This window comes from Strongylocentrotus purpuratus, unplaced genomic scaffold (assembly GCF_000002235.5).
Source record: "Strongylocentrotus purpuratus isolate Spur 01 unplaced genomic scaffold, Spur_5.0 spur5_scaffold_15, whole genome shotgun sequence".
Taxonomy (NCBI): Eukaryota; Metazoa; Echinodermata; class Echinoidea; order Camarodonta; family Strongylocentrotidae; genus Strongylocentrotus; species Strongylocentrotus purpuratus.
This window is the reverse complement of record NW_022145600.1, coordinates 27,557,959-27,585,370: the sequence shown is the minus strand read 5'-3', so window position 1 is coordinate 27,585,370 and position 27,412 is coordinate 27,557,959. Positions and strand designations below refer to the sequence as shown.

General features: G+C 39.3%; 2 protein-coding genes across 2 annotated transcripts; both read left to right on the top strand.

Annotated features, from left to right (window-relative positions):
- Positions 1-2,989: 2,989 nt before the first annotated feature.
- LOC576037 lies at positions 2,990-4,426 on the top strand. The gene has a single exon (XM_011666267.2). The coding sequence runs from the start codon at positions 3,509-3,511 to the stop codon at positions 4,424-4,426; it is 918 nt and encodes a 305-aa protein (XP_011664569.1). The 5' UTR covers positions 2,990-3,508.
- Positions 4,427-20,435: 16,009 nt separating this feature from the next.
- LOC100887948 (C-C chemokine receptor type 8) lies at positions 20,436-26,856 on the top strand. Its single transcript, XM_003724827.3, has 2 exons — positions 20,436-21,824; positions 25,128-26,856. Exon 2 carries the CDS (start codon positions 25,193-25,195, stop codon positions 26,339-26,341), a length of 1,149 nt encoding a protein of 382 aa, XP_003724875.2. The 5' UTR covers positions 20,436-21,824; positions 25,128-25,192; the 3' UTR covers positions 26,342-26,856.
- The last annotated feature ends 556 nt before the right edge of the window (positions 26,857-27,412 follow it).

The window sequence follows — 27,412 nt, the reverse complement described above, 5'->3', positions numbered from 1 at the left end:
CAAATTCAAACGTGGTTTATTTATAATTCCACAACGGTGGATTACAAATAATGCTGAAATGACATAATTTCCGAGATTTGTCCTCACTTTTTAGTAAATTATACGTTTGTATATGTGTTTGTTGGAAAATGACAAATTCCTAAATTTACAGCCAGGCACGAAATATGATTCTTGAGATTCCTACATGTCAGGGCCCGAGGTACGGCAGGGATCGGGAGCCTCGAGCTCCCTCCCCCCCCCCCCCCACTTTATTTGAAAAAGTATAGTAAAGAGAAAAAAAATAGAATGAGCGCAAGAAAGAACGAATAGTTAACTGCCAGTGTTAAAAAATGAGTCATCAAAATATGCTCATCTGACCGTGATTAAATGCCTAAAACCCTTAAGCTTCCGGGGCTCTGCCCCCTGGATTCCACCTAGGGCGCTACGGCAGGCCCTTAGATGCTCATCTGACGGTAATTTAATGCCTAAAACCCCGCTTTTGGGGGGATCCGCCCCCTGGACCCCACGCCAAATAGTGACCTGCCAGTGTCACAAAATAATAGGTATTAAAAAAAAAATGATCATCTGACCTTAATTAAACGCCTAAAACCCCTGAGCTTCCGGAGCCGGACAAGTTATCAAAATGTGTTTATCTGACCGCAGGCGCGTAGCCAGCCGGGGGGGGGGGGGTCCCCCAAATCGGAAGAGGACGTAGAAAGTAAAAGGAGCAGACAAAGAAAATCTTTGAAATTCAGATAAGGATTAAGAGTATAGAGAACGGTACAACGTATCGTCTTCTTTCTCTAATAATTTAATGAAACGTCAAAGCTTCGCGCAGGAGGGGAGGGGGGGGGGGACTGAATTCAGACAAGGATTAAGAATCGAGAACGGTACAGTGAATCGTCTTCTTTCTCTTATAATCTTATGAAACGTCAAAGCTTTTGCGCGGGAGGGGGGAACCTGAATTCAGACGAGGATTCAGAGGCGAGAACGGTAATAATAATCTTTAATGAAACGTAAAAGCTTCCGCGTTTTGCGGGAGGGGGGGGGGACCTGAATTCAGACGAGGATTAAGAGTCGAGAACGGTACAACGAATCGTCTTCTTTCTCTAATGATTAAATGAAAAGCTTCCGCGCTTCGCGCGGGAGGGGGGGGGGGGAACCTGAATTCTGACGAGGATTAAGAGTCGAGAACCCTACAACGAATCGTATTCTTTCTTTAATAGTTTAATGAAACGTCAAAGCTTCCGCGCTTCGCGCGGGAGGGGAAAAACTAAATTCAGATGAAGATTTTGAGTCGAGAACGGTACAACGAATCGTCTTATGAAACTTAAAAGCTTCCGCGCTTCGCGCGGGAGGAGGGGGGGAACCTGAATTCAGACGAGGATTAAGAGTCGAGAACGGTACAACGAATCGTCTTCTTTCTCTACTGATTTAATGAAACGTAAAAGCTTCCGCGCTTCGCGCGGGAGGGGGGGGGGACCTGAATTCAGACGAGGATTAAGAGTCGAGAACTCTACAACGAATCGTCTTCTTTCTCTCATAATCTTATAAAACTTAAAAGCTTGGGGGTGGGACCTGAATTCAGATGAGGATTAAGAGTCGAGAACTCTACAACGAATCGTATTATTTCTTTAATAGTTTTAATGAAACTTCAAAGCTTCCACGCCTCGCGCAGGAGGGGGAGGGGGGGGGACTGAATTTAGACGAGGATTAAGAGTCGAGAACGGTACAACGAGTCGTCTTCTTTCTCTAATGATTTAATGAAACGTAAAAGCTTCCGCGCTACGCTCGTGAGGGGGAACCTGAATTCAGACGAGGATTAAGAGTCGAGAACTCTACAACGAATCGTCTTCTTTCTCTAATAATTTAATAAAACGTAAAATTTTCCGCGCTTTGCGCGGGATGGGGAAAAACTAAATTCAGACGCGGATTAAGAGTCGAGAACGGTACAACGAATCGTCTTCTTTCTTTAATAGTTTAATGAAGCGTCAAAGCTTCCGCGCTTCGCGCAGGAGGGGGAGGGGGGCTGAATTTAGACAAGGATTAAGAGTCGAGAACTCTACAACGAATCGTCTTCTTTCTCTAATAATATAATAAATCGTAAAATTTTTCGCGCTTCGCGCGGGAGCGGAAAAACTAAATTCAGACGAAGATTTTGAGTCGAGACCGGTACAATTAACGAATCGTCTTCTTTCTCTAATAATTTAATGAAACGTCAAAGCTTCCGCGTTTCGTGGAGGAGGGTGGGGGAAAACTCGCCCCTCTCTGCACCGACCCCCCCCCTCCGCATTACGTCACTGTTGGTCATCGTTACGTACCAATATTTGGCTCGCATAATTTCAAATTTGGGCCCCCCCCCCCTAAGAAATCCTGGATCCGCGCCTGATGATTGCGATCTTTAGCACTTTTAATAAGCTTAGGAGTAAGGAGTAGTGAGGGAGTAAAGTTCTGTGTATCAATATCCTATCCGTGTGCGATAACACTACTCCCCGCCCCTTTACCAACCCCACCGACCACCCCTCCCCACGGCCCCTCCCTCCCTCCCTCCTCGCCTTCGGGTGAGCGATAGATGATGCGGTAGACACATACATAGATCGCATACCAACTTGGACCACGTCACCCCGTATCCAGCGCTGCTACCACAGCGTGTAGCATGAGGCGAGCAGCAAGGAATGCACGTCAACGTATACCCGGCGTATGGAATACTGTATGTAAAGGATATACTCTTTTCGCGCAGACGACATAAGGGATGCACTCTTTCACTCTCTACACCATCTCGTGAAAGATTTTTGCGATTGCCGGTGTATGTCACTTAGTGGGCGGCAGCGGCCAGTGTGCCCACGGAGTTGACTTTTTATTATACTTCTTTTAAAGCTCAAGCGGAAATAATTTCTCGAGATAAACATTTCTAGTGTAATTATTCCGGTTGCACTTGAGCCCTAACATTCCTCCCAAGTCTGAGTGAAGTAGTTCGCTTGAAAACTCTGGACGGTATTTGACGCTTTACTTTCAGATAATTTCAGATCGCAACAGTGCAGCATTTTTAGCTTGGAGTCTTGTGATAGCTGACGAATGCTGGTTCTGTTCATGAGGCGATAGCTGACCAAAATAGGCCAGACACATCTCATCGTGTCGCCTTCAACACCTGTGGCAAACTGGAAGTGGACGTGTTAAGCTCGGATTTACATATTCGCTGGAGGCAAGAATACCCGGAAGTTTCTAGAAGGTTCTCGTGGTTTGCTGAGACTGAGGAGTTATACTTTGGAATGTTCAGTTGCGGATTATACTAGCCAGCAGTGTGCAAAGGTTGGCGTGGACGAGCGTGCAGTGACTTCACATCTAACCCAGACAGGAGGATTTGTTTATTTTTCATTTCGTGTTTGTGTGAAGAGCAGACGATACCCAACCGCGCGGAAACGTGACATTGACAGATATAGGCAAGTAAAATCCTGCTCGAACTATCAAACACCAGACGGTTTTCTGTTATTTGTTTGTCTTTCCATTGACTGGATACTAAACAGCGATCATGAATATCGAAATTAGAATTCCGTTTTCGCATCCCCGGGTGGAATATAGCGTCAATTCTGGACAAGGTGGGTCAATAACTCCGACAGTGATATCTGGCGGTCCTCCACAGTTCGGTCAGCCCACAGTCGAGGTGCACAAGGTGCCGCAGCAGCAAAGTGGTGGTAACCAGGGAATGCCAACTATCACTGTTCTTTCCCCGAATGCAGAACCAACGGTTATCAAGCCAAACCAAGCGCCACCACCATACCTCCAGCAACACTCTCAGCCCGAGTCTAGCACATACGTCACAACAAGTCAATCTGGAGGACCAGGAGGACAATCTAGCGTCAAGACCACCACCACGACCAGGAAAACAACCGAGCGACGCGTTTACGAGGACCCCGGGATGTCACCGGGATCATCGATCTATTCGTCCGATCCTCCTTCACCTTCTCCGACCCTCTACCAAGGATATTACGTCACACCCGTTTCTCTGACGAGCCAGTCATCAGGGCCACCGAAGGGCCTTGGTGAACGCCAGACGAGTAAGATCGAGTACGACAGTCAACGGTTCCAGGTGACCCTTGATGTGAGTTCATACCGACCAGAGGACATTGAAGTTAAGATCAAGGATAATAAACTGACTGTTCGTGCTGAGCACCGTGAAGGGACACCAGAAGGCGGCTTCGTTCAAAGAGAGTACTACCGTCAGTACACCTTGCCTGATGACGTCGATCTGAGGTTAGTCAAAAGCTACCTGTCTGAGAAAGGCATCCTGACCCTGGAGGCTCCCAAGCTACAGTTAGCCCAGGCCAATGAGCGGACCATCCCCATCCAAGTCAGGCCACATGTAGAGGGTTCTAGCGGCAAAGGAACACCGACTGGACCCATCGTGGAAGAATTCACGAGTGATGCTGAGTCCCTCAGGAGATCATAAGCTCGGAATTGCTTGATGGACATCTTGAAGTCACTGTAATCTACTAAAGGCAGCTTTGGTATTCTGAAAATGAAATTTGATTATATTTGCGTGTGTGACCCATATTCAAATTAGTTATCTCGATAACATTTTGCTGTATTTTGAGTCTTCGTTACTCCTAAAATTGATGACAGTTATGAAATTGTTTGATATAAAATGTGTGCGAATCATATCAGGATAGAAAACGTACTTGAAATGTAATCATGACGACATTTTCGCTCATCAGGAGAAGCGATAGCACTGACAACGGATTTCCTGTACGTCTTTAAGAGTGATTTTGATTTTTGATTTGTTTTATGAGCAAAAAAAGAACAGTCTAAGGTAACAGGTTTCGGATCGTAAGGTTAATTATTGTAGATAGAATATTGATGAATGTGTCTCATTGACGAAGCTCTAAGAACTTTTATTTGAGAAGGAAAGCAGTGTAAATATTTATGGGGGAAAATACATCTCAGACAACAATGGCTGCGTGAATGAAACTGCCTATTATCATACCTTAAGAATGTATGTATTTTGTAAAGTTGACCTCTTCTGTAAGTACAGCTGTAGTTTCTTTTTCTCAAATTGATACGTTTAGACGCACGCTGAGAAATTATGTAGTTCCTAGTATGTTTGTGCTCGGTTGATTTAGAGCTTATGGGGGAACGAATCAGAGCTTTCATTGTATAGAACTAGAATGCGTTTGAAGCCACTTTATTGAACAACTAAAAACAAGTTTCACCAACAGATCTGTGATTGGTAACCTGTGACTTTCCTATGGTATGTGGCAGATAATGCTCCGAAGAAAACATGACTGCTTTCAACTTTGACATTTTAGATTTCGGTCGGAGGTGTGTACAAAATATGTACATACTGGACACTGCACAATACTCATTATTACAGACAGGATTTATGTCAATTTGAAACCACTGATGGATTATTTAAGGAGATGCTGGTGTCAAAGATTTTGCATCTGTCAACAAAAATGAGTTTGACCTTTATAGATGACTTGGTACTGGTCAGTGAAAAACGACTCTGACTCATTAAAATGCTATGTGCTGAAGGGGGCAGATGGTCAAGTCAGTCATATAAGCGACCTGCATTCATAAGGGTGACTGTTAAATCTATCAAGACTAATATATATGTGGCTAAAATTAGCTCCATGCATACCTTTCTGCATAAAACTAATTGCCACAAAGGGTTGCAACACAAGGTGCGAAAAGACTTTCCCATCGTTAATACATCACTGACAATCTCCAGTTGGCATAATTCGCATTTTGCCGGCCGGCTTTTATCAATTAGAGATATGTCGGAGCTCCCTGGCCTGGATATAGACGAAATTGACCAAATCTTTCTCCATCCATTGAAGGTCTAAAAGGTCCATCTTTTATTCCACCCCTTACAATGCTGCTCGACTTTTGTTCAGGTTTGAAAGCCTTCCATTTGCTTAAGAGACCGTTCAAGACCGGACTAATATTTGTCCAGTTTGAAGGAATTTTTGGGATGCACATTGTTGAAGTAGCTTCCAAACCTGATTCAACAAGAATGTAATCTTGAGCTTTCATCAGATGGTAGAAAGAGAGAGAGAGAGACTCGCCTCGAGTAAAAAGAGTGTTTCTAATGTCTTGAGTATGGGGTGTAATCTCTTCTGAGCTTAGTCCCAGGGCTAGCAAACATTGTTGGCATTCAGGTTACATGTGAAGGGTCTTTGGGATAAAAGGTAAGGACATAGCGGTATTGTACGTTGTCGAATTAGTCCTCATGTGCTTTGTCTAAAGAAAGGCTCTGCTGGCATTGATAGATGTTGCATATTGTCGAACTTATTATATGAGAATTGTAAAACGCATTTCTGTTGATATTTAAACCAAATTATGAGAACCGGTCTCACGTGATTAGAAGAAATTGCTCTGAAGCCTATCTTCTGAATGTATCATATATGCTTTGTCATCACTGGGTGTGTATATTACTCCACTGGATAGAGAATATATTATTGAAAACATCATCAGACATATCATCATATGCGTCATATTAGTCAAATAATATCTGCAAATGCTCACTGATTATATTTGATTGCATCCATTTATTTTGTTACTTGATTTCTAAATCACGACCATCTAAAACTGAAATAATTCAGTTTATAAATTATATCTATTCATGATGGCAAAATATTGGGGTGATTCTGATATGACAGACACAGTAAAGAGAATTACTTTCTGCTCCATGAGATGGTGAAAGGGGGAGGGAGCTCGACTGAAATGGTGGACTATCTATCCCAAGACGGCTGTTTTGATTGTAATGACGTCATCATCAGTAACCCAATTCTTGACAGGGCAGTGTCCGTTCCTCAAACAGCTGTGAGCGACTTCCGCTGTCCCAGCATGCACTAGACATGGTTAGACAAATAATGTGCCGTCTGAACGCATGGGCAATTGAAATGCGCTTGTGTTTCGCCGTTTGAAATATTGGGGAGATTGGGGCCGTGATGGAAAGAAACCCTATGTTCAGTTGACCTTTAGCAGGACCTTGGAGGTTAGATTGAAACTTGGATGTCACGTTCCTTAGATATTCAGTTCCGATTGTAACGTCGCGTGTCTTGAAGGTAAAGGGCAAGGTCTGTAGATGATTCAATGTAGGCTGTCAAAATGACAACAATACCATATTCCTTATTCGGCCGTTGTGGATGCCTTTGTAGAGAGTAAGGCACACAGTTGTCCTTTATATTTGATTTACCATTTTGCAAAACTAGTGTCTTACAGTAGCCCGTAGTTTTGTTAAAACACGTAAGCAGTTCATACGGTAATCATCATCCAAGTAATGCTCTATCGTGACCTGAGCCTACACAAGATATGCCTGCAGGATAAGTCATATTCGTATACGGCGGAAGTTGCACATTAACTATATGTTAAAGTATATCATATATCGCTCTTCTTGCTCCAAATCATGTAGTTAGTTTGATTAGCAGCGTTCGCATCCAAAAACAGCGAACTCATTGTCCGCTTGAGGATGATTTCAGATCTGTCCATACCTGGTATATAATTCATATCGTGTGTGGTTAATGGAAATTTGATTGAATTAAAACGTGGATGTGTATTAGGTATTGTGGTTCAGGCATACCAGGGGACTTAAAACCTTGAACAGGGTAGTGTGGTCTCGCGGCAAAGGCGGATGACGAAAATGATGCCGAGGACAAAAGTCGGTTGACGAGAACACATCGCGTGATCGTAGCCAGCAGCACTACAGCTTGGTCGCAAATACGGTCAGACAGATGACAATTAATATTACAAATATAGCTCATGATTCGATAGTTTTTAAATCTTGAAACCAAGCCAAGTTTAATTTTGTTTCATGAGGCTGTATATTACCATGATAACTAGGGACTAGAGGTTTCATCTTTCAGAAGGAATAATTAGAGTTTCTAAACGGAAAGTTCTGTTTGATTTGTTTATTGGCAGCTTTAGGTAACTTATTATCCTGAATTTCAGTAAATTAACAAAGGGTTTACCCAATATTTACTTCCTTCCGTTTGGCATACCGTTGCCGCCAAATTATTACCTTTTTCCTCAAGCTTATCATGTCGATACGATACATTCTGTGACAAAATAAGACGGTAAAGAATTGGTAGCAGCCTGTGCAGAATCTTCTGTTTTTCATTATACCAATGCCGCTTGGTTGTCTCATGGGAGAGACGAATGTTGCAGACGAACAGATGTGCAAAAATGAAATCAACAAAAAACTTGTTCGCGCCAACTATCCCATGGGGACACAACATGTCAAACGAAGTATGACAAGACAAGGACGAACGCAGGGAGATTCCTCTCTATCTTATCTTTCTTTGTGGAGAGATCAAAACAAATATCTCACAAGATCCCCGCCTGACGAAAAGTGATGATGATAAATTGTCGTCTGATGGATGTTGTGCCTGCGTTTTTATTGTCAAGAAGAAGAGGAGGAGAAAGATAGAGGGACAACATCACTTTGATAAGATTGATAAGGTCTGCTTGGGAAAAGGGTTAGGAGTGTGAACAAGTCATATTTATCCAAGAGAATATATTGTAAAATTATTTAGAACAGCGTTATCTTTCAGAGTTTGTATAACGACTGATTTGAGATTGATGTGGTCATACCGACAATGATCTTCAAGGGTGGAGTAGCTTTATCCTTGACAAAGGGGTTAGTGGGGAGAAATTACCCCCTCCCCCCCCCCCCCCAATTAACGGACATTAAATTAGTGGTGCATTTTACAATCTATTGGCGCGATGAGCGGATGATGTCAGCAAATTGTCCCGTCAATGGATCCGATTTATTGCCATAAACAAGATGGCAGTTGCAATAGCGTTTAAGCTGTGTGATTTATCCTTGCTTTAAAGGCATCGTTTAACAATGTTGAATCTGAGATGCATGGCCCTACGTGTTATCAGTGTCTGTGAAGCCCAAACAGAAATCGCGCTTCAGAATGAACAAGAAGTGTCTGAAAAACGTAAAAATCTTTGAGTGACCGGTTTTACCATACTCGTTTCCCAAATAGACTGTAGTGTTATGAAGACCGTTTGCCAAACTCAACATTTGGTTTTGATTTCCAATCATAAATAACTTGATAATCAGACAGGCGATCGGCTTGTAAAAGTCATGGGGTTCCTAACTGACTCAAAGGTTTATAATTATCATTGCAGCATGAGCTAAATCGAGGGTTTTGTTTCAGAATCTGAGACAAAAATACCAGATCCCCTTAAAGATATATGGTGGTTTGGTTGAGTTTCACTAACATGTTATCTACTGAAGATGTAAATGTAGTATATCTGAAACTTTGGTTTGCACATCAAGTCTTGATAGTTGTACGTATCTTAAACAAATGGAAGATTTATTTAGGCTCGGCAAATGGTTTGGATCAAAGAGTGGAGGTTATATCAGATAACTAACCATCCATTGCGGTGCTATGGCATATCAAGGTTCCACATTGAACTATTTAGGTAGAAAATAGAATAGTGATAGAACGAGTGTTCGGCAACATGCTTAGGGTAGAGTTCATATGAATTCATCAACCGTTGTCAGCATAGAGACATTCGTTGTATGGATTTTACCCGTTCAGCATGTTGGAGACTTGTTTCTGGACGATTATAGCGAATGGAATAAATTGAGCGGTTTGTGTGCCGACTTGATGTCACCTTTTCTTTTCATTTCCCCTCCTCTTCCAGCCCACATCCCTCCCTTTCCTTAGAAGTCAATCTCTGGTTTCAATAAAGTGTCGTGGTTCAGCGGTTTATTCACTTGAATCTCAATCAAAGGGTTGAGAGTTCGATTCCCTGTCGCAATACTAATATACCCCTTGCCAAGACATTAATCCACATTTGTCACTCTCTACCCAGGTGTAAATGGGTACCTGGCAATTACTTAGACATTAATTATTTACAAGGCCAGTAGGAAGAGCACCTTGGGTAAATAAGACCAGGTAACTATAGTTTTTGTCAACATATTTTGACAACTTTCCTGTAAACACCACAATAATAACAACAGGACAGCCATCATTAAGATATTATACGTACAGTCGTAAAGCGTTTAATGAAAAGTGATCAGACCTTTGAGTTTCATGATGATGCCGTTACCCCTGTCAATAATGCTTATCAAGCTAATCACGACTGCCTTGTTGAGGGAAAGTGTGATTTTATTCGAACATTAAGAATCTATTTGGTTATCTATCAGTGAGGTTCTCATGATCTAAATCTACATGACCTATGAGCCATCGAATCTCAATCATTTAGACACAACGAGCAGAGATGCATTGCAGTTTATTTTTAATGAATCATGAAGACAAATGCGGTCTCGCGATGTGTAATAGCGTATACAGTATATGTCACGATGTTACGCGAAATGTTAAGATAACATAGGCCGATCAGATGGTAGATAACTGGGGTCACAGATGATCTCGTCTGACTGGTTTCGTTCATATAGTCCAATTGATTAATGTGTCTCACAGATTGACAGTTAGATTGTGGAATGGGTTTCCCCAAATTCTTCGCTCTTGTCACCAGTTATCCACCTTCAGAACTCAACTAAAGACATACCTATTTCAGATTGCGTACAATTATTAGTCACTGCTTTTTTGTTTTTCCTAAATAGGATCATGAACAGACATTTTTTGGTAGTTTTTCAGTCTCATCAGCGCCTTTGATTAGGCAACTAGATGTTTGAGCTTTCTAAATACCTGGATTGGTTTGGATTACATTATTTTTGTTTAAACATGGTCGCAAAGACTTTCGAAAAATCTCACTAAGGCAATGTAAATAGTCTTGTCCTTAACCTCATGTGATTGCGAACATTAACATGACGTATAACATAATCCGTGAATGAATTCTATGGTATGTACTATATAGGGTATTGACATTGCCCTCGAGATGATTTCTCGAAAGTCTTTGCGATCATGTTAATTCTTCAATTGTTTCTTTGTTACTATTCTTTAGTGCACATGTCTCTTTAAGCAACGTTAAAAAGACTCCCATCGCGTCCAATTATCCCCCTGCATTGGAACGATGGTATAAAGATAGGAGAAGCGACCATGACACTGGTAGGAAAGGTCGAAGTTACCCCACTGATATGTTTTCCAGACGGTACTTCCAGTGAGGAGGCAGAGCCTGTACAGATTTAGCATCGCTTGTCATTGCCTATCTCTTCACATCACAAACGATGTCGCTTGTGTCGTGTAAATGATGAAACCGCAAAGTGCTTTTTTAAATACTTGCATGGATATTTGAAGTGAAAGCTCTGGCCTCACAGTCCTGTAGGAGTAGAAGGTAAAAGGGATAGACGCAACCATCTTTGAAACAATGTTACACAGGCTGGTGTTATTTGTGGTAAATTTATTTGCTTCACAGGAAGTGTAGACTTTAAATTTGCGGGGTTAAAAAAAAACTTTTCACGCTTTCCAACCATCCTGGATCCGTTTAAATCGGCAAACCTTGTAATGACCATTTAACTTCAATGTTCGATTAGTCTATCATTATTTGGAATCTCATTTTTATTGTTAATAATGTAATGATAACCAATGATATGTAAGAAAGCCTCGTCAGCATTGATGATGTTCTTCCTGTCATGAGGGCCCTGCAATTATTATTACCCTAGCAATTGCCAGGTATCGATTAACAACAGGGTGGAGAGTGTCAAATGCGGATTTATCTTGCCGAAAGAAGTTAATGCCGGGATGGGATTCGAACCTTCAGCCCTTGGATTGAGGGTGAAGTAAATGAACCACTTTACTACGCCACCTCCACGTTTTAAATAGTGTTGATGAGTGCTCTTTACATTTTGCGACAATCGTCATTGCGTTTTGTACAAAATAACGCGTGCAAAACGTGCATGTCATATTAATTACCTGGTGGAGATGTGAGTAATAATGGACAGTTTGTAATCCTTGAGAGTCTACTGTTGTCAAGTATGAGCAGTAGGCCTATAGGAGACAAATGAGTAGGTTCGTTAATCTGAGACGTGTTTATCGGGACCTGGGAAAGCTAACGTAGATTGAAAGCCAGATTGGAAGTTGATGGGTCTTCTAGGGATTTCATCCGACGACTCTTGATGGCTTTCAAACATTATTTACTCCTACAAGGATAATGCGTGACAAATAGCCGCATTAGCCTGCTACCAGTCTGTCCGAGAGGAAGAGAGCGAGAGAGCGAGAGAGATAGGCAACTGAAAAAATACAGGCAGAGAGAGGGAGGAAGAGAGGGAGAGGAAGAGAGGGAGATGGAGAGAGAGGGGGATATGAGGGAGCGGGAGACAGAGACTGAGATAGAGTGAGACAAGGAGAGAGAGGGGGGAGAGGGCTACTTAGAAAGGGATTGGGAAACAGATGAATTAGAGACAAAGAAAGGAAATAAGTTACTTTAAACTGATGTTAGTTTCTACAATCTGATTATCAACCATTACCTGCACATATCAACATTTGATATTGTTTAAATTTATTTTAGAAAATGAAAATATATGGAATGATATGAAATGACATGACAAGGAAGAGATCGGCAGTTCGCAGACTTGGGATGACGAAGCATTCATCGATTCGTACAGCATCATCCATACACGCCTTTTCTCATTCGCCATCACCTCTTCATGTTCTCCAGAACTCTACGCAATATTAATTGGCTTCCAACCGAAAATTGATGGGTGACAATTGGAAAGCCAATCTTTTGGGGCACTTAAAGAGGGTAATACCATTGTATGGTCATTAAATGTAAAAAGGTTGATGAACTTTGGGGGTGACGAAGTATACTTAAAAACGACTATCATTAACCGTCATACTCGCACCAACTCCGGTTGAAGCCCTTTGATACTGTAGGCTAAAACAGAAAGCATTTTATATACCATTTATTTAGGCTGGAATTATCAGATGATAAGATGACCATATTCATTATAATACTTTTAAAGAGTTTAATTATAACCGATGTTTCAAATGTATGCTAGCATACGATGCATGGTGAATGGAATACGCAGGAAATAATATATTGTTGGTTTCCAGACGATCGTCTGCTGTCCAGGCTAGACTCATTATTTATTTGTTATGCCTTCGTGTTTGTGACAGTGGATGTGATCCATGGCTATGACAGTTGGCTGGCACCACTAATGTTGTAAACAACGTATTTAAAGCGTCGCAAAAATAAACATGCGGGAGCATCCGCGGTAAACTGGATGTGCGTCGGCAAAGGGCTGGGTGAGATGACGAACGGGTGATTGATATCTTTGATTTGTAAGGAAACGTTTTTTATTTGAAAGATTGATCGGATAAGGGCGTAAATTAGGTGAAAATGTACCAAGGAGAACGAGTGAGAATCTGAAACCATTATAACTGCTACAGTTGTTGAAAATCAGAATGACTATGTTATAGAGAAAGGAGACAGGGAGAGAGTCTAAAACCATTATAATTGCTACAATAATTGTAGGAAATTGCAATGACTATTTCATAGTGAAAGAAGACAGAGAATTAAGGTTATTATGTCATGATGGCATGTGTAAAAGAGTTGCATATAGAATGATTTAGTAGTGGTGGTAAAGAGAAAGAGGTTGGAGTAACAAGGAAGGGGAGGGGGTATGTTCACAAGACCCCCCCCCCCTAGTGCCTAGTGGGCTCTTTCATCATTGTTTCCACTCAACGTAATGACACATTACGTCTGAATTAGTAGGCCTAATTTGTAGAAACCCCCACCCCTCTCTCTCTCTCTCTCTCTCTCATCTCTCGATGGAAAGGGGGGAGGGGTAAGAACCCCAGTCCCCCATCTCCTGCCAGCCCCCTCCTACCACTCCTTAATCACTGCACCTGTTTTACATGTGAATGAAGCATCACCAAGCAGCAGGGTTCAGGGAACGCTCTAAAGATAGATGAGCACCAAATGTCACTATATCTCATTTATAATGTGATCATAGACCGTACTGGCTGGTCGTTTGTGTCGGAACGTAACAATTAAAACCCCTGATTTAATAAAGGGGCACTCATAGTAATCATACTAGTAATATAACGCACAAATATTGCCCCATCTATCTAGTAAAACTATTCTATCTAAGTATCTTCTCCCGGTTCGGAGGTTGATTGCAACATCTCTCCATTTCACTATATCTTCTGCCATTCTGAAGCGCATTATTAATTTAAGAAAAGACAGAGAGGAAATACAAAATGAACTGCAGAATAATACAAATTTTGTCTTGTACTGTATTCTTGTTAGTTCTGTTCAGTTGCATGTTATTAATTTATAAGTATCTTGAATGCAATCGATCAAGCTGAATATAGCAATAAAACTTCTTGATCCATGATACCAAGGCTTGTTGCACAAAAGAGATTATTTGTTTTATTTTTTTTTCAATTTCGAGTAATTATCATGAATGTTTATTCATGTATATGATATATGGAATAGATGTGCCCTTTAATTTCAGAAATATTTTGTGACGGAAAAGAATAGTTGTGTGGGTGCGCCCCTTACGTTCTATCCCATGCTCGACCTATACGAGACTCTTGTAAAAACTGCGTGGTCAAAATAGAGATGACAGGTTTAGTTTGGGTAATCAAATGACTTGCATAATGTACAGACAGATATGTAAGTGCTGTTACTCGTAACTACATTTGATTCGAAAGGTGCTATTAATAGCAACAGTTCAGTTTAGATTAAGAAAACAGTTGATGTGCCGACTGCCGAGTGAAACTGTAATCAAAGAATTCACAGTGAATTATAACCGTGCCTTGTTCATATTCATAGGAATAATGATAATGATGATTGTGGATACATTTTGCACCCCTATTATATATAACAATGGCGAATTCGTCAAGTGGTCATACTTCTCGACCGTTAAAAATTGTCTTACGGTTAATATTTATCGAAATGAAACAGCATTGTGTTTGTTACTGCAACGATATTCACTTCTGAGTGTTATGAATGAGTGAAAATCGTGCACATAGCTAGCGTTGTATAATTATCATGTATATATATATAGATAAATGTAAATCTAAAAGTGTAAATTATCAGACGTGCCAAGTTATTGAAATGCTTGTGTAATTAATGATTAGGTCATAACATGAAAATAAAATACTGTGCCTGAATTGAAAGCCATTATAGTTCCATCGTATGCCAGTTAGAAATTTGTTATGGTTTTTTAGCATTGCGGTATTATGATCATCGTATTATTTCACATGTACACGTGTCATATTTCTATTGGTTGCTGTGATTGATGTGTAATGACGTCGATGAATAATTGCCAATTTGAAGCATGTGCAGTGATCAACTGAAATGTATATTATATTGAATAATGCAACGTGCAAATTAAAACAAACAAAACAAATCAAATAAAAAAAAACAGTTTGCATTTGAATATTGTGCCTGTATTTATATCATATCATTATGTTTGTATGTTTAAACCACTAGAAATAAATTGCCCGCTATTTAACTCGTATCCAAGAAAATAATGTACAAATTATATGTAAATAGTTGTAAAATACCTAGAAACATTAATTAAGTAAAATCATGTGTAAATTTGTGTTTGCAATAGAGGGGTTGTTTGTGTTTGTGTTACAAACGATACAAAATAGCATGTTCTTTCCACTTAGAATTGTGTATACAATTTTGAACTACATTATTATTTTGCATACCGTTATACTGACTTCCAATTTTAAATTCACTGGAAGTATATTATCTGCTTGATATTACACCCAATATACTGAAGTGACTATGCAAGTTATCCAAGGAAACTAAAAAACAGAAAATCTTGTTGAAAAAAGTAGACAAAACTGTTAAAAAGTTACATTCTTGAAATCGTTTTGATATACTGTGATTGTTACAAAATCTCTTTGGTAATTACCAAATAAATGACTAAAATTAATGGTAGCAATTTTTTTATTTTCACTGAATCACGCGAAAGTTGGTTAGTGTTTCTTTAGTTTGCATAGGCTATTTCCGTCATATATTATTTTGAACAGATGCAGAGAATAGCTGCATAAATGTTTCTCATCATTTCATTTATCATGCTGCTTTTCAATATATTACAGTTCAGTCTTTGCAATGTCAAGTGATAAAGCTTGCATGACTTGTACACAATATAAAACTAAATTGCTCTACAGTAATACCTCAATCGTAACATGCCCAGGCAGCCTGGTTAATGTTTATTAATTGGATTAGTATGAATTAAAGTCAAGACAAATTTTGAGATATTAAGAGAACTTAAAATTGTTCACTAAATGGCTTGAAATCGACCATAAATGTAGATTTTAAAATTACAGTATTTTTAACGATTTTTTTTCTTTCTTAATCACAATTATATCTCTTGTGTTATAATCGACTAGAGTTTGTAACTCATTTTGTCTACTGAAGATATAAGGTTCACGTCGACTATCCAGCCAAACGGGAATTTCCAACGAGATTGAGACAGACAGAGAGAAAAACAGAATAAAATAAATATAATTTGCTTTCACGCTCTTGTTGTTTCCTTGGCCCATTTCTTTGTTCTCGTTGGGTGCCTGTGAAATGTCCTGGAAAGGGGTTTCTAATGCGGTGTCAATGTCCAAATCAACTTCGGGTTCGCTCGCTGTTGAAATGTACACGGCCCAATTGGCTTTGGCATCCTTGGAATGTCATATGTTGAACACACTGTACATGCACAGTCATCCGCTGCCCTATAGTGTATGCATCAATATATGACATTATACGACAAGCAATGGTACAGTTGTTATGTATGTAGTTTAACTGTCTAGTAATTACATGTATATAGTAAGAACATAGACCTATTTGATCTATGGTAAAAACAAATTTTAATAGGTTTCAGTAAACTTTAACGGTGCAGTATTTTGGCATCGAAATGCCCTATGTGTCATTTTTAAAAAAAACAGTTTTGATGATTGTATTTTCATTTCAACAGATTAATCATATCGACATCTAAATTAAATGTACAATGTATATGAAATATGGTATGAAATGGCAAGAAAGTGAGTAAAAGAGGCATAAATTATTAAGACGCAACAGATAGAGAGAGAAAGAGGGGGGAACAAAAAAGATAGATAGAAAGAAATATAGATATATAGCGGAGAGGGAGAGGGATTACGAGTAGAAAAGGGAAAGGTAGGCATGATGAGAGAGAGAGAGAGAGAGAGAGGGAGAGAGGGAGAGGGATAAAGAGAAGAAAAGGGAAAGGTAGGCATGATGAGAAAGAGAGAGAGAGAGAGATGAAGAATTAAAACAATCTATAATGAAAATATGAGGGAGAAAGTGCAGTATTCGTAATTTGCAGGTCAATTGTGATCAAATGATCAATGTAATTATTAATTTTGGTATTTATACGTACATGTATTTCATAGTTTGCTTTCACAAGTACTCAAATATAACACTCGCGTTCTCCCCCCCCCCCCCCTCTCTCTCTCTCTCTCTCTCTCACACACACGCACACGCTCACACACGCACTCGCACACACATACACACACATAACTATACACACACACACTCTCTCTCTCTCTATCTCCTCCCCCTCTCCCTTTATTCCCCTCTCACTCATTCACTCACTCTCTCTCTCTATCTCTTTCTCTCTCTCTCTCTCTCTTCTCACCCTCTCACTCTCTCTCTCTCTCTCTCTCTCTCTCTCCCTCTTCTCCTACTCCCCTCTCACTCTCTCTCTCTCTCTCTCTCTCTCCTCCTACTCCCGTCTCACTCAGTCTCTCAGGTACTTAATAAGTATGGGGTCATGATCTGCATGGAGGTACTTATGGGGAGGGGTGGATTTACACTGTAACCCAGAAAGTAAGCGACTTCGTTTTACCTCATTCCATGAAATCTCTACGACTTTAGATCGGTCTATAAAGTTCAGAGAACATATAAAAAATATTTGAAAAGTCTTATTCTAACAATAATGTCATGCAAATAGAACAGAGAAATAGCTCTATTGGCAACAAAATTGTGCTTTATTAAATCAGATAACGTTATAACGGCAGTGACATGAATAGACCAGTTCACGGTTAGCACATCACTGCAATGACCCCGAATATCCACAGATCTTCAAAACATGAAGACGTCCCACTTTGTACATTTTGAAATAATCACTCCTACAGCGATATATAGATAACCTTTGTTTCCCCTTTTCAAAGAATACTTCCACCTGTGTATCATGGAGTTCATTGAATGTGCATGAATGAATAATGATCACATAACTTTCATGAGCACGCATCCAGTATAACGTCTCAGTGTATTTCAAAATTTGTTCTGCAATGACCTTTATCTGCTCATGCTCAGACTGCAACCGTGAACTGGCTTATTAATGTCAGATGAGGAAGTGGGAATCTAACAAGACTATGAACCACTGATCTAGAAGTAATGAGCAAAGACTTATGGTTTAGCCAACTCCATTGCAGATGGACACAACACATAGTATACATGAATAAAGCAATATGCTCCATACTTTGTCCAACTGTATAGCGAGTTAGCCGAACTCTGTGTGTGTATATATAGCTCTGGTTCAGGCGTAAATATTCTAAAAAAGAATGAAACGCCGATAATACCAAACAACAACAACAACAACAACTGAATCCAGTATACATGAACTGGTGAGGGCGCTCATTGTTGAGTACCAAAGATAGAAATCAAGCTCCTCATGAAATCCATACATGATTATTGTGTCTTTTCTTCTTCTTCTTCTTCTTCTTCTTCTTCTTCTTCTTCTTTTTCTTCTTCTTCATCTTCTTCTTCATCTTCTTTTTTCTTTTTTCTTCTTCATCTTCATCTTCTTCTTCTTCATCTTCTTCTTCTTCTTCCTTTTCTTCTCCTTCTCCTTTTTCTTCTCCTTCTTCTTGTTCTTCTTCTCCTTCTCCTTCTTCTTCTTCTCCTTCTTCTTCTTTTCCTTTTTCTTCTTCTACTACTTTTTAGGGTAATTTTAGTCATGTCGCGTATGTAGATCTTGGGCCCCAGTAGGGGGCAAAGTATCTCATCTGTCTTTTTTTATACTATACAAACCGTTCAGTAAGAAAAAAAACTTTGTGAGGGCAGTGGTTATTTGCATTGCAGTACCGGGTGTCGCCTAAAAATTACGTATTGGGGGAAGAAAGGGTACATGTAATGAATGTCTCTATATTTTTGGGCGATTCCATGTGCAATCTTATTAATCGTATTTCCAAAATGATTCCCTAACTGCTAGGTTGTGTAGTATTATACGTCAAGTAAATGAATCACTATAATAGTGATTCGTTCACTTGACGCTTAATCCAAGGTTTGTGGTTCGAACCCCGGCCTGGCACTAACGTCCTTGGTAAGACATTTATCCACATTTGCCACTCTCCACCCAGGTCTGAATGAGTACATGGCAATTGTTAGGAACACGATCACAGCTGCTTTCGAAAAATCGGCCTAAGGCAATATAAATGAATAGCCTTGTGCGTCACCTAGTGCAATGTGCTAACATGACAATGAGGTATTATGCAATGCAAACATTATTTCCATGGGATGTACAACCGGGTATTGAAATTGCCCTCGACTTATTTTTCGAAAAAATTGTGATAATGATGGTTTGGGATAATAATAATTGTAGGGCCGTCGTGAAGAATAGCACCGGAGCTGATGGGCTTCCCTCGGTAAACCTATGAATACTTCCAATGTAAAACAAAAAATGACAGTAGTGTTTCCTCGATCTGAAATCTGTCGGGGGGGGGGCAGATAAAATCACAAAGGATCCACTCGATAACCGAATGCAACTACCTGTTTATCAGTGCAGGACCCCCAATTACATCCTAATCTGAGACATTTGAGCACAATGATGTACCGCCGACTTATTATGATGCTCAACAATGGCATACAACTGTTTGTGGTACTTTCCTCACTTGCATGGCGAGATAGATCTGTCACGGTTCATCGATTATAGGTCTATACCAGGTATGTACGCAATCACCTTGAAGTATTGTAGAGGTAAAGACTGAAAGACAATTATGTCTAAAAATCCATATCATCAAACCTTCTTTACAGTAACAGTCGATCAACTGTTAAGAAAGAGCATGGGTGTGGAAGGCATAGTACCAAGTCATGCAACGTACCCTACGTCTAGACTCCTGCCTCGAAACATTTTATTCTTGTTGAAATAACAATCATACTAGGGGGCCTTTACATAATCAACATGCTGGATCTAGGTGCTAAATGAGTTTTCTGCTATATTCTTGAAAACAGTTCATCACGCTCATAATGTTACCAGGCTGTTCGTGTCATGTAAGCATGCATCTGCAACAGATCTCCGAAGTCGGAAGCGCTCAAACAAAGGAAGTGAAGAAGCCTTAAGAACGTAAAGTTTGAGACCCTTTTTTTACCTGAACTGAAGTGGCATCGCCTTAAGCAAGTGGTTAGATCGTGGTCTGTACTGTGTATAGGCTCCACCGATGTGCGTCAACGTCTCGGAATACAATAAAGAACTATTTTTTGGCTTTAGCAGGGTCCCACGGAAGGGCAGTTTTGACATTTGTACAAAGCCGAGTTGGTATCCAGCCATTAACCTACTAGTAGGCCTATTCCTGATTTTGTAATGCACTTTTCTACCTCGGATGTATGGTTTTTATATCTTGATTTAGAAAATAAATATCATACCATACCATACCTGGACATTACTCAATACGTCAACGGATAACTGCATTTTACTGGAGAGGAAGAGATTGGAATGGCATCAATCAAAATGAGCGTTTTGTGATTCACGTGTGTTATCACCATAAACGAGGAACAACAACTTTGCTGAAATTTTAATCTTTGTATTTTCACTCGAATGTGGTAAAATGCAGACGTGATTCTCTTTATAAAGTGGGCAAAAATTATCTTTATTTTCAATTTGTGAAATTCAGCAGTGTTGTCGAGGAAGCCTAATCAGTTATTTCAAACATGATGCTACTTTAGGGGCCACCTGTGTAGAAAGACCACCTGTATAAAGACTACAATATCCCCCGTGAACAGGGTTTTGCATTGAAACGGTGGGGGCTCCTGGAATAACCTTCTCATAAAGACCTCCTACTACAGAGACTATATCGGTTTGGCTCCATTGCTAGCGGTCTTTGTATACAGGTTTCATCGCTGAGACATAAACCATAATATGCCCACCTATGATAATTTCTACGCGTCCGTTGGAAAGTTCACTTCGGCTTTCGTGCCCATATAAAGAGGGAAGAGGTCGTATATCTTGCAATCCGATTGAGAGTTTCATTGCCCCTCTCAAACAATCAACATCCGGCTAGTTACACAATGAGGACAGTTTAAAACAGAGTTTGGATCGAAAGACAGTGACGTGATTCATGGCTCTATAGAAATAGTCATCCAAGCAACTTGTCGATATTGGCATGCTCAGGACATGCTTAGTCATAATGTGCCATTTAACCTCACGATGTGAATCTCCTAGCATTGGATTTAACAACTCCTCTCTGGCCTCAATCTCTCTCTCTCTCTCTCTCTCCATAACGGATTTGTAAATGGATTCGATTGATTACCTGCGACGAATATTAATCAATTGACGCCCATTCCTGGAAGCGGATATATTCGTACACTGTAAATACAGCCTACGTTCCATCAAACTAATTATAATCTTAACACGGAAGGCAGGATTATGTAACAGGGTGCATGCTTGTTGTCGGGCCAATGGGTTCCATTAATGACTTATTCCAATGCCACTTTTGACGCCGTCGATACCAGAACGAATCTAGACTAATGAGATTGGGGGTCGTACTGAAAGGGAAGGTTCGACCATTACTAATCTCTACGTACCCATTGTAACTTACAATTCTCCACCACTGCCAATGTTTGTGGAAATTCTTATAGGCAGATACCATTAGTCTGCGTCGGAAATGAATCATGGACAATTACTTCTTGCATAGCAACCCGTGTCGTCTGGACCAAGATATTGAGAAGTTGACGGAATGGTAAGATATTGATTAGATTATTGGCAAGTTCAAAGTGTTTTATTCCATACGTTACCGGACAACTTGTAAACGTTTTAGGTATTTGGGCAAGTCCATGGTATTTGATCATTTGGTGTCCCGTAAGTTATCGAGTATCGTAGGATATTGATTGTAATCGACATATTCAGAGTATATTATATCTTCATATTTTATCTACTACGAGCTAGAGCAAGGCTATCTAATTCATAGAACCAGGTATACGAAAATTGGATTAAATGGCATTGCAGTGGTTTGTTTATTAATAAGATTTTATTCCGGCCACATGCGTGCCGAATGGTATTATATAATTATTGAGGTAAACAAATAAGATCGGATGAACTTAACCTTAGGGAAAATGGTACATATAATGTGTAATGTTCACTTGTCATTTTCCATGATTCTTTCAAACTTAGGAGACATCAAAATACCAAATAACTTTGGAGTTGTATATTCGTTGTAATCTCTGTACATTATGTTTTAGTCGGGATATATTTATATTTTTCAACCCACATAATTAATGTTATCAAAACAACAGCCGATAGTGATATCAAGTCACATATATCACCTATGTCTGACTGGAATGATATAGTATTTTTTTTTTTTAATAATTTTTTTTCCCCTTCCACAGGGTTCTTTATTTTCAAAACAAATTTCATCATATACAGAACATCCATATATCATATACAAATAATTAAAGAAATAATTTCCATATATAATGGCTTGACACAGATAATAATCATCACGGCCAAAAACTTTTGTGGCAGATACAAACAAACATTTATGACAAAATTAGTACTTTAAATATATAATTTAAAAAAAATACCAAACATAAAATACATGATCATGTTTATGTTAGCACATTTCCAACACTCTCAAAATATTTTCTAAAGTGAAACCATTTCTTTTTTAGTTTATTCTCTCTGAGATTTGTTTGGTATATATATTTTTCCATTTCATAATAATGTTTTACAGCTGATAAAATTATATCAAATGATGGTAGTTGATTTCGTAATTTAGCTGAAAATATTTCTTGTCTCACAACCATCAGAACACAGTTGAGTGCATTATTATTGCTACCGCAAAATCCAAACAATTTATTTTGATTTGTAAATTTGATCCTTTCCCCCGTATTACGAAATATCCAGAACTCTAACTTCGACCATACTTCATTAGAATAGTTACAAAAGCAAAAAACATGTATGATAGTTTCATCATTGTTACTACAAAAAGTACACTTCTTGTCAGCCACTACACCAAATCTTAACAAACTGTCCTTCATATATAATATTCTATTTAAAATCTTGATTTGAAACCACCTCATGTTGATATCTATTGTTGACTGAAATGGAATTTGACAGTACGAACCCCAAAGTACATCTTGAAAATCTAAAAAACTTTTCCACTTTGTAAGGGCTTTACATTCTTTTACTTTGTTTTTTAGCAAAGACTGATAAATATGTGAACAACCAACATTTGTTTTCACCACAAGGTGCACGGCTTCGGGAATGATAGGTGCTAAGGCCTTACTAAGAGCTACATGTGTAGTCATTTTAAAAATGATATAGTATTCCTTCCATATCGGACATGAGAAAACATGTCTCGTGCTGTTTGCGGTCATATTTCAGAAAAACGGCTGAATTTCAAATTACCTCACTGAAAGTTTATTTAGGCTTTAACGAATATAATGTTGAATGAGTCATCTCATAACGACATGTAAAACCTCTATACGGGATGGCAAAAACGTAATTGTGTTCTCATGTTATCTCCTGCATAAAAATACACAATGGTTTAAGATAAAACTATGAAGCGTAGGTTGATGCATTTTGTGAAACCTAGCTTGCATTTCAACATTTTAAAGATACTATCAGTGCGTAGTATCCTTGAACGAAGGAGTATTGGCCATTTAAAGGTAATTAATAATAATAAATAACCACATATCATTAATTCTTGTAACCATATTCATATTATACAGCATTACCTATAACTGTTTTAAAAACCTTTGATTTTGTAATGATTATTTCCATTTTTATTACCTGCCATGAACGATGTCCCTGTCATGTTTTGTCATGTATGTTTCTTTTTTAGTTTTGTTTGTATATGTAAATCTAAATCTCTTAACTACTGTTCGGGGAACTATGCCTCCACATTTGCCCTTATTTTTTAGTTCCCTATTTTCATTTTCTTATATATTGCAACTACTTATCATGGTATATACCTTTGTATTGTTTTTATTGAATACGAAAATTAATGAAATGAATTGAATGAATTGAATAATAGGTTAGGAAGTTTTTATCGAACTCTCAACCCTTGGATTCAAGATTCAAGTTTATGAACCACTATACCACGACACTGCTATTAATTTGTGCCGGTTCTTGGGCTATAATAATCTTGGGCATTTATTTGATGGCATCTAACAAATGAAATCAGATTTGAATGTGTAAATGTCGATTTTATCAATACAAAAAAAGTGGGATGGAGTAGATTACATTGAACTGTTTGCCATGCAGATAATAATGTGCAGGTGTATACTATTCATTATTCATCTTTCTAATGTTTGACAAATGCAAGGTGGTACTCAGAAGCAGCCAAATCTTCCTTGTTCCTCATAAAATCAGTCAGAAATTCATCTAAAATCTAGATGACACTTTCGCGTATTGGCACAATATTTCCTGGGCCTGAAATCTTATCTCATAATATTGCGAACAACCGAGCAAAAATATTAACACTATTGCAAGTGACATTCTGATTTCATACATCAGAAAAGATATGGAAATAAAAACAGATCGCCTCTCTTCCTAAATATCAGATGGCGGTTGCCCGAATATGGAACGGCAGCAACCATACAGCCCCTGCCCCTCTCCCCTGCATAAAAGTGCCTATCCTCCAGCATTAACTTAGAATTGTTTCATTCTACTTTCAGGGGGTTGGATACTAAATTATCGTTTCATCTGGGACGCCCATATATATTTTTTGCTGAAATTTGAACTAAAAAATTGTGTTAACCCAGGGAAGGCTCATCATCAGCATCAACCATCAATGCTGTTCCTTTTGAGGGTCCTACAGTTATTATTACCCTTAAAACAATATTGCTACATGTAGGTACCCTCCAACCCAAAGGAAGTTAGTGCCGGGCCGGGATTCGAACCCTAATTGACTGACAGTCAAGTGAACTAGCACTTTACAACGTCCTGTCAAGTTAATCTAATACTTTGCCTAGAAAAGCTTCATTAATATGGCATACAATGATAACGCTTTCATAATGTCTTCCCTTTTTTTTCATTGCAGTCTCTGAATCTTAAAGATGTGTGATATAACAACGTTTGTATAGTGACATCGATCAGCATCTCAAGATGGAGCTTTACACAGAAATGTCCTTGATATTTGAGAATTGTACCAACTGTACCGATAATGAGACTGATGTCTATGATCTCTACCCTCACTCGCTCGTCATCGCAGCCATCTACCTCTTCACATCTATATTCGGTATCCTCGGAAACAGTCTCGTCGTCGTCGGCGTGATCGTCACTCCCAAACTGCAAACCCCTACCAATGTGTTGATAGTCAACCTGGCCATCGCTGACCTCCTGACCTGCATGATCCTTCCGTTCCAGATGTATGGTATCCTTAGTGATGGATATATGTTTCCGCGTGTCTGCGGCTTCATAGGGGGTGTAATCTATGTAACATTTACCTGCAGCGCTGTCACTCTGGTTCTGATAGCCATAAACCGATGTTACGTCATTACCAAAAACATACGCACGCCAGTCGGTCTTAACACGCACAAGAAACAGATCTTCTTAGCTATTCTATCATGGATTCTAGCGTGTTTATACAACTACATCCCAATTTACGTTTTTAAATTCACCGAATACTCTTATTATCCTCCCTATAAACAATGCTTCACGAGTCCTACAGAAACGAGTGACTTTTATCATAACTTCCTGGCTTTACTAATCGGGAGTCATATCATCATCATGCTCGGCTGTTACATCAGGATTTTGGTGCATGTGCGACAGCAACGAAAGCTCTTCCATGTTTTCTTCGGGAGCAGTCGTAGCCAGAATATTGAACGACAGCATCACATCAAACGACTCAGTCAACGAGAGGTCAGGGTCACCAAGAACCTATTCAGCATTGTCATTGCTTTCATCTGCTGTACCATCCCTACGGCTGTGGCCTTTGCGACACCTGGGGTACTCCTATCAGGGATATACACCACCGCCATCCTCTACTTCAACAACTGCATCAATCCTGTCGTCTACGCCTTCAGACACCCCGTCTTCAAGAAGTTCTTCAAGAGGCTCTTAATGCGCACCCTTCAGATCGTTCATTGCCCGAAAAAGATGGTGCCCGCGGAAGAGGCCCTAGGAAACGTTGCGCTTAGTAAAATGCCCGAAAGAAACGTCACTATGGCATGTTTATATGCAATTAACGTCAGCCAGATAGTTGCTTTTGAAGGTGTCAAATCTGACTCTATGGAGGTGTTAAACACGTTATAAACTTATAAAATATTGGATGAATAATTATTTTAAAATGTATAACTAAAAATAATGTATTCATTGGTAACAATAATATACAAATGATGCATGCGCATGAGTTCATTATACGATCTATCCGCACTCGAGTTGAGGCTGTGTGTATCTATTGCACGAAGCCGTTAGGCCGAGTGCGATAGATACACACAGCATCAACGAGAGCGGATAGATCGTAGAATGAACGAATGAAAACATGCATCATTTTGTTTTATACAACGAAACTCCTAAAACCTTTTTATTTGATGTAAAAATAATTCATTCAAGATGGATTCGTGACAGTAGTATGGCTGACAAATAAATCTAAAGTTTAAGGCTTAATTTACTGCGCACACGTAGATATAATAAGCGCACTTACCTCTATACCCATTTACGCATAGTGCTGTGCAAGAATAGGCCTATGCACACACAGTATTAAGCGCTAACCTCTACGCGCATTACTGCGCATCATGTACATGCGCTAAAAAAGCCTGCAATAGTACTGGAAATTATATACCTCACTTAAGAAATCCAGCCATCTGATTGGTCGAATTGCATTCATAAACTTCAACTGTTCCTGTAAAATTCCCGGTAACCATGCATAAAACATTTCAATATTTTTAATAACCATGGTTATTAAAAAAATAGGTCAGTCTCCATGGTTACCCCATAGGTTTACATGTTAAAAAATGGTTTGAGCGATGGAGGATACCATACGTGTGCGAAAAATTGGTCGGCAATTTCAATACAATTGAATCTCGATCGATCTTACCGACAATTTTATCTTGCATTTTTGACATGAAGACGAAAATTAACTCTCAAAAACAAAAAAACAACATCTGCCGATAGATCTTGATCTAAGTTCGTGCCAATATGCATTGCAAAAGTAAAAGAAGGGTCCGTTTCATGGAGCTTTTGCGAAGCATCCCTCACGCGGAGCCGTTTTCAATCCATTTTAATGTATATATCGGAGAAAACTGCCAAGCATGTCAACGCCGCACGATAGCCGAGTGGTCTAAGCGTTGGTTTTCGATACACCTCTTGTTGTACGCAAGGGTT

What these genes read in the sequence shown, in the direction of transcription:
- LOC100887948 (XM_003724827.3), top strand. Translation starts at nt 25,193, where the DNA reads ATGGAGCTTTACACAGAAATGTCCTTGATATTTGAGAATTGTACCAAC.
- LOC576037 (XM_011666267.2), top strand. Translation starts at nt 3,509, where the DNA reads ATGAATATCGAAATTAGAATTCCGTTTTCGCATCCCCGGGTGGAATAT.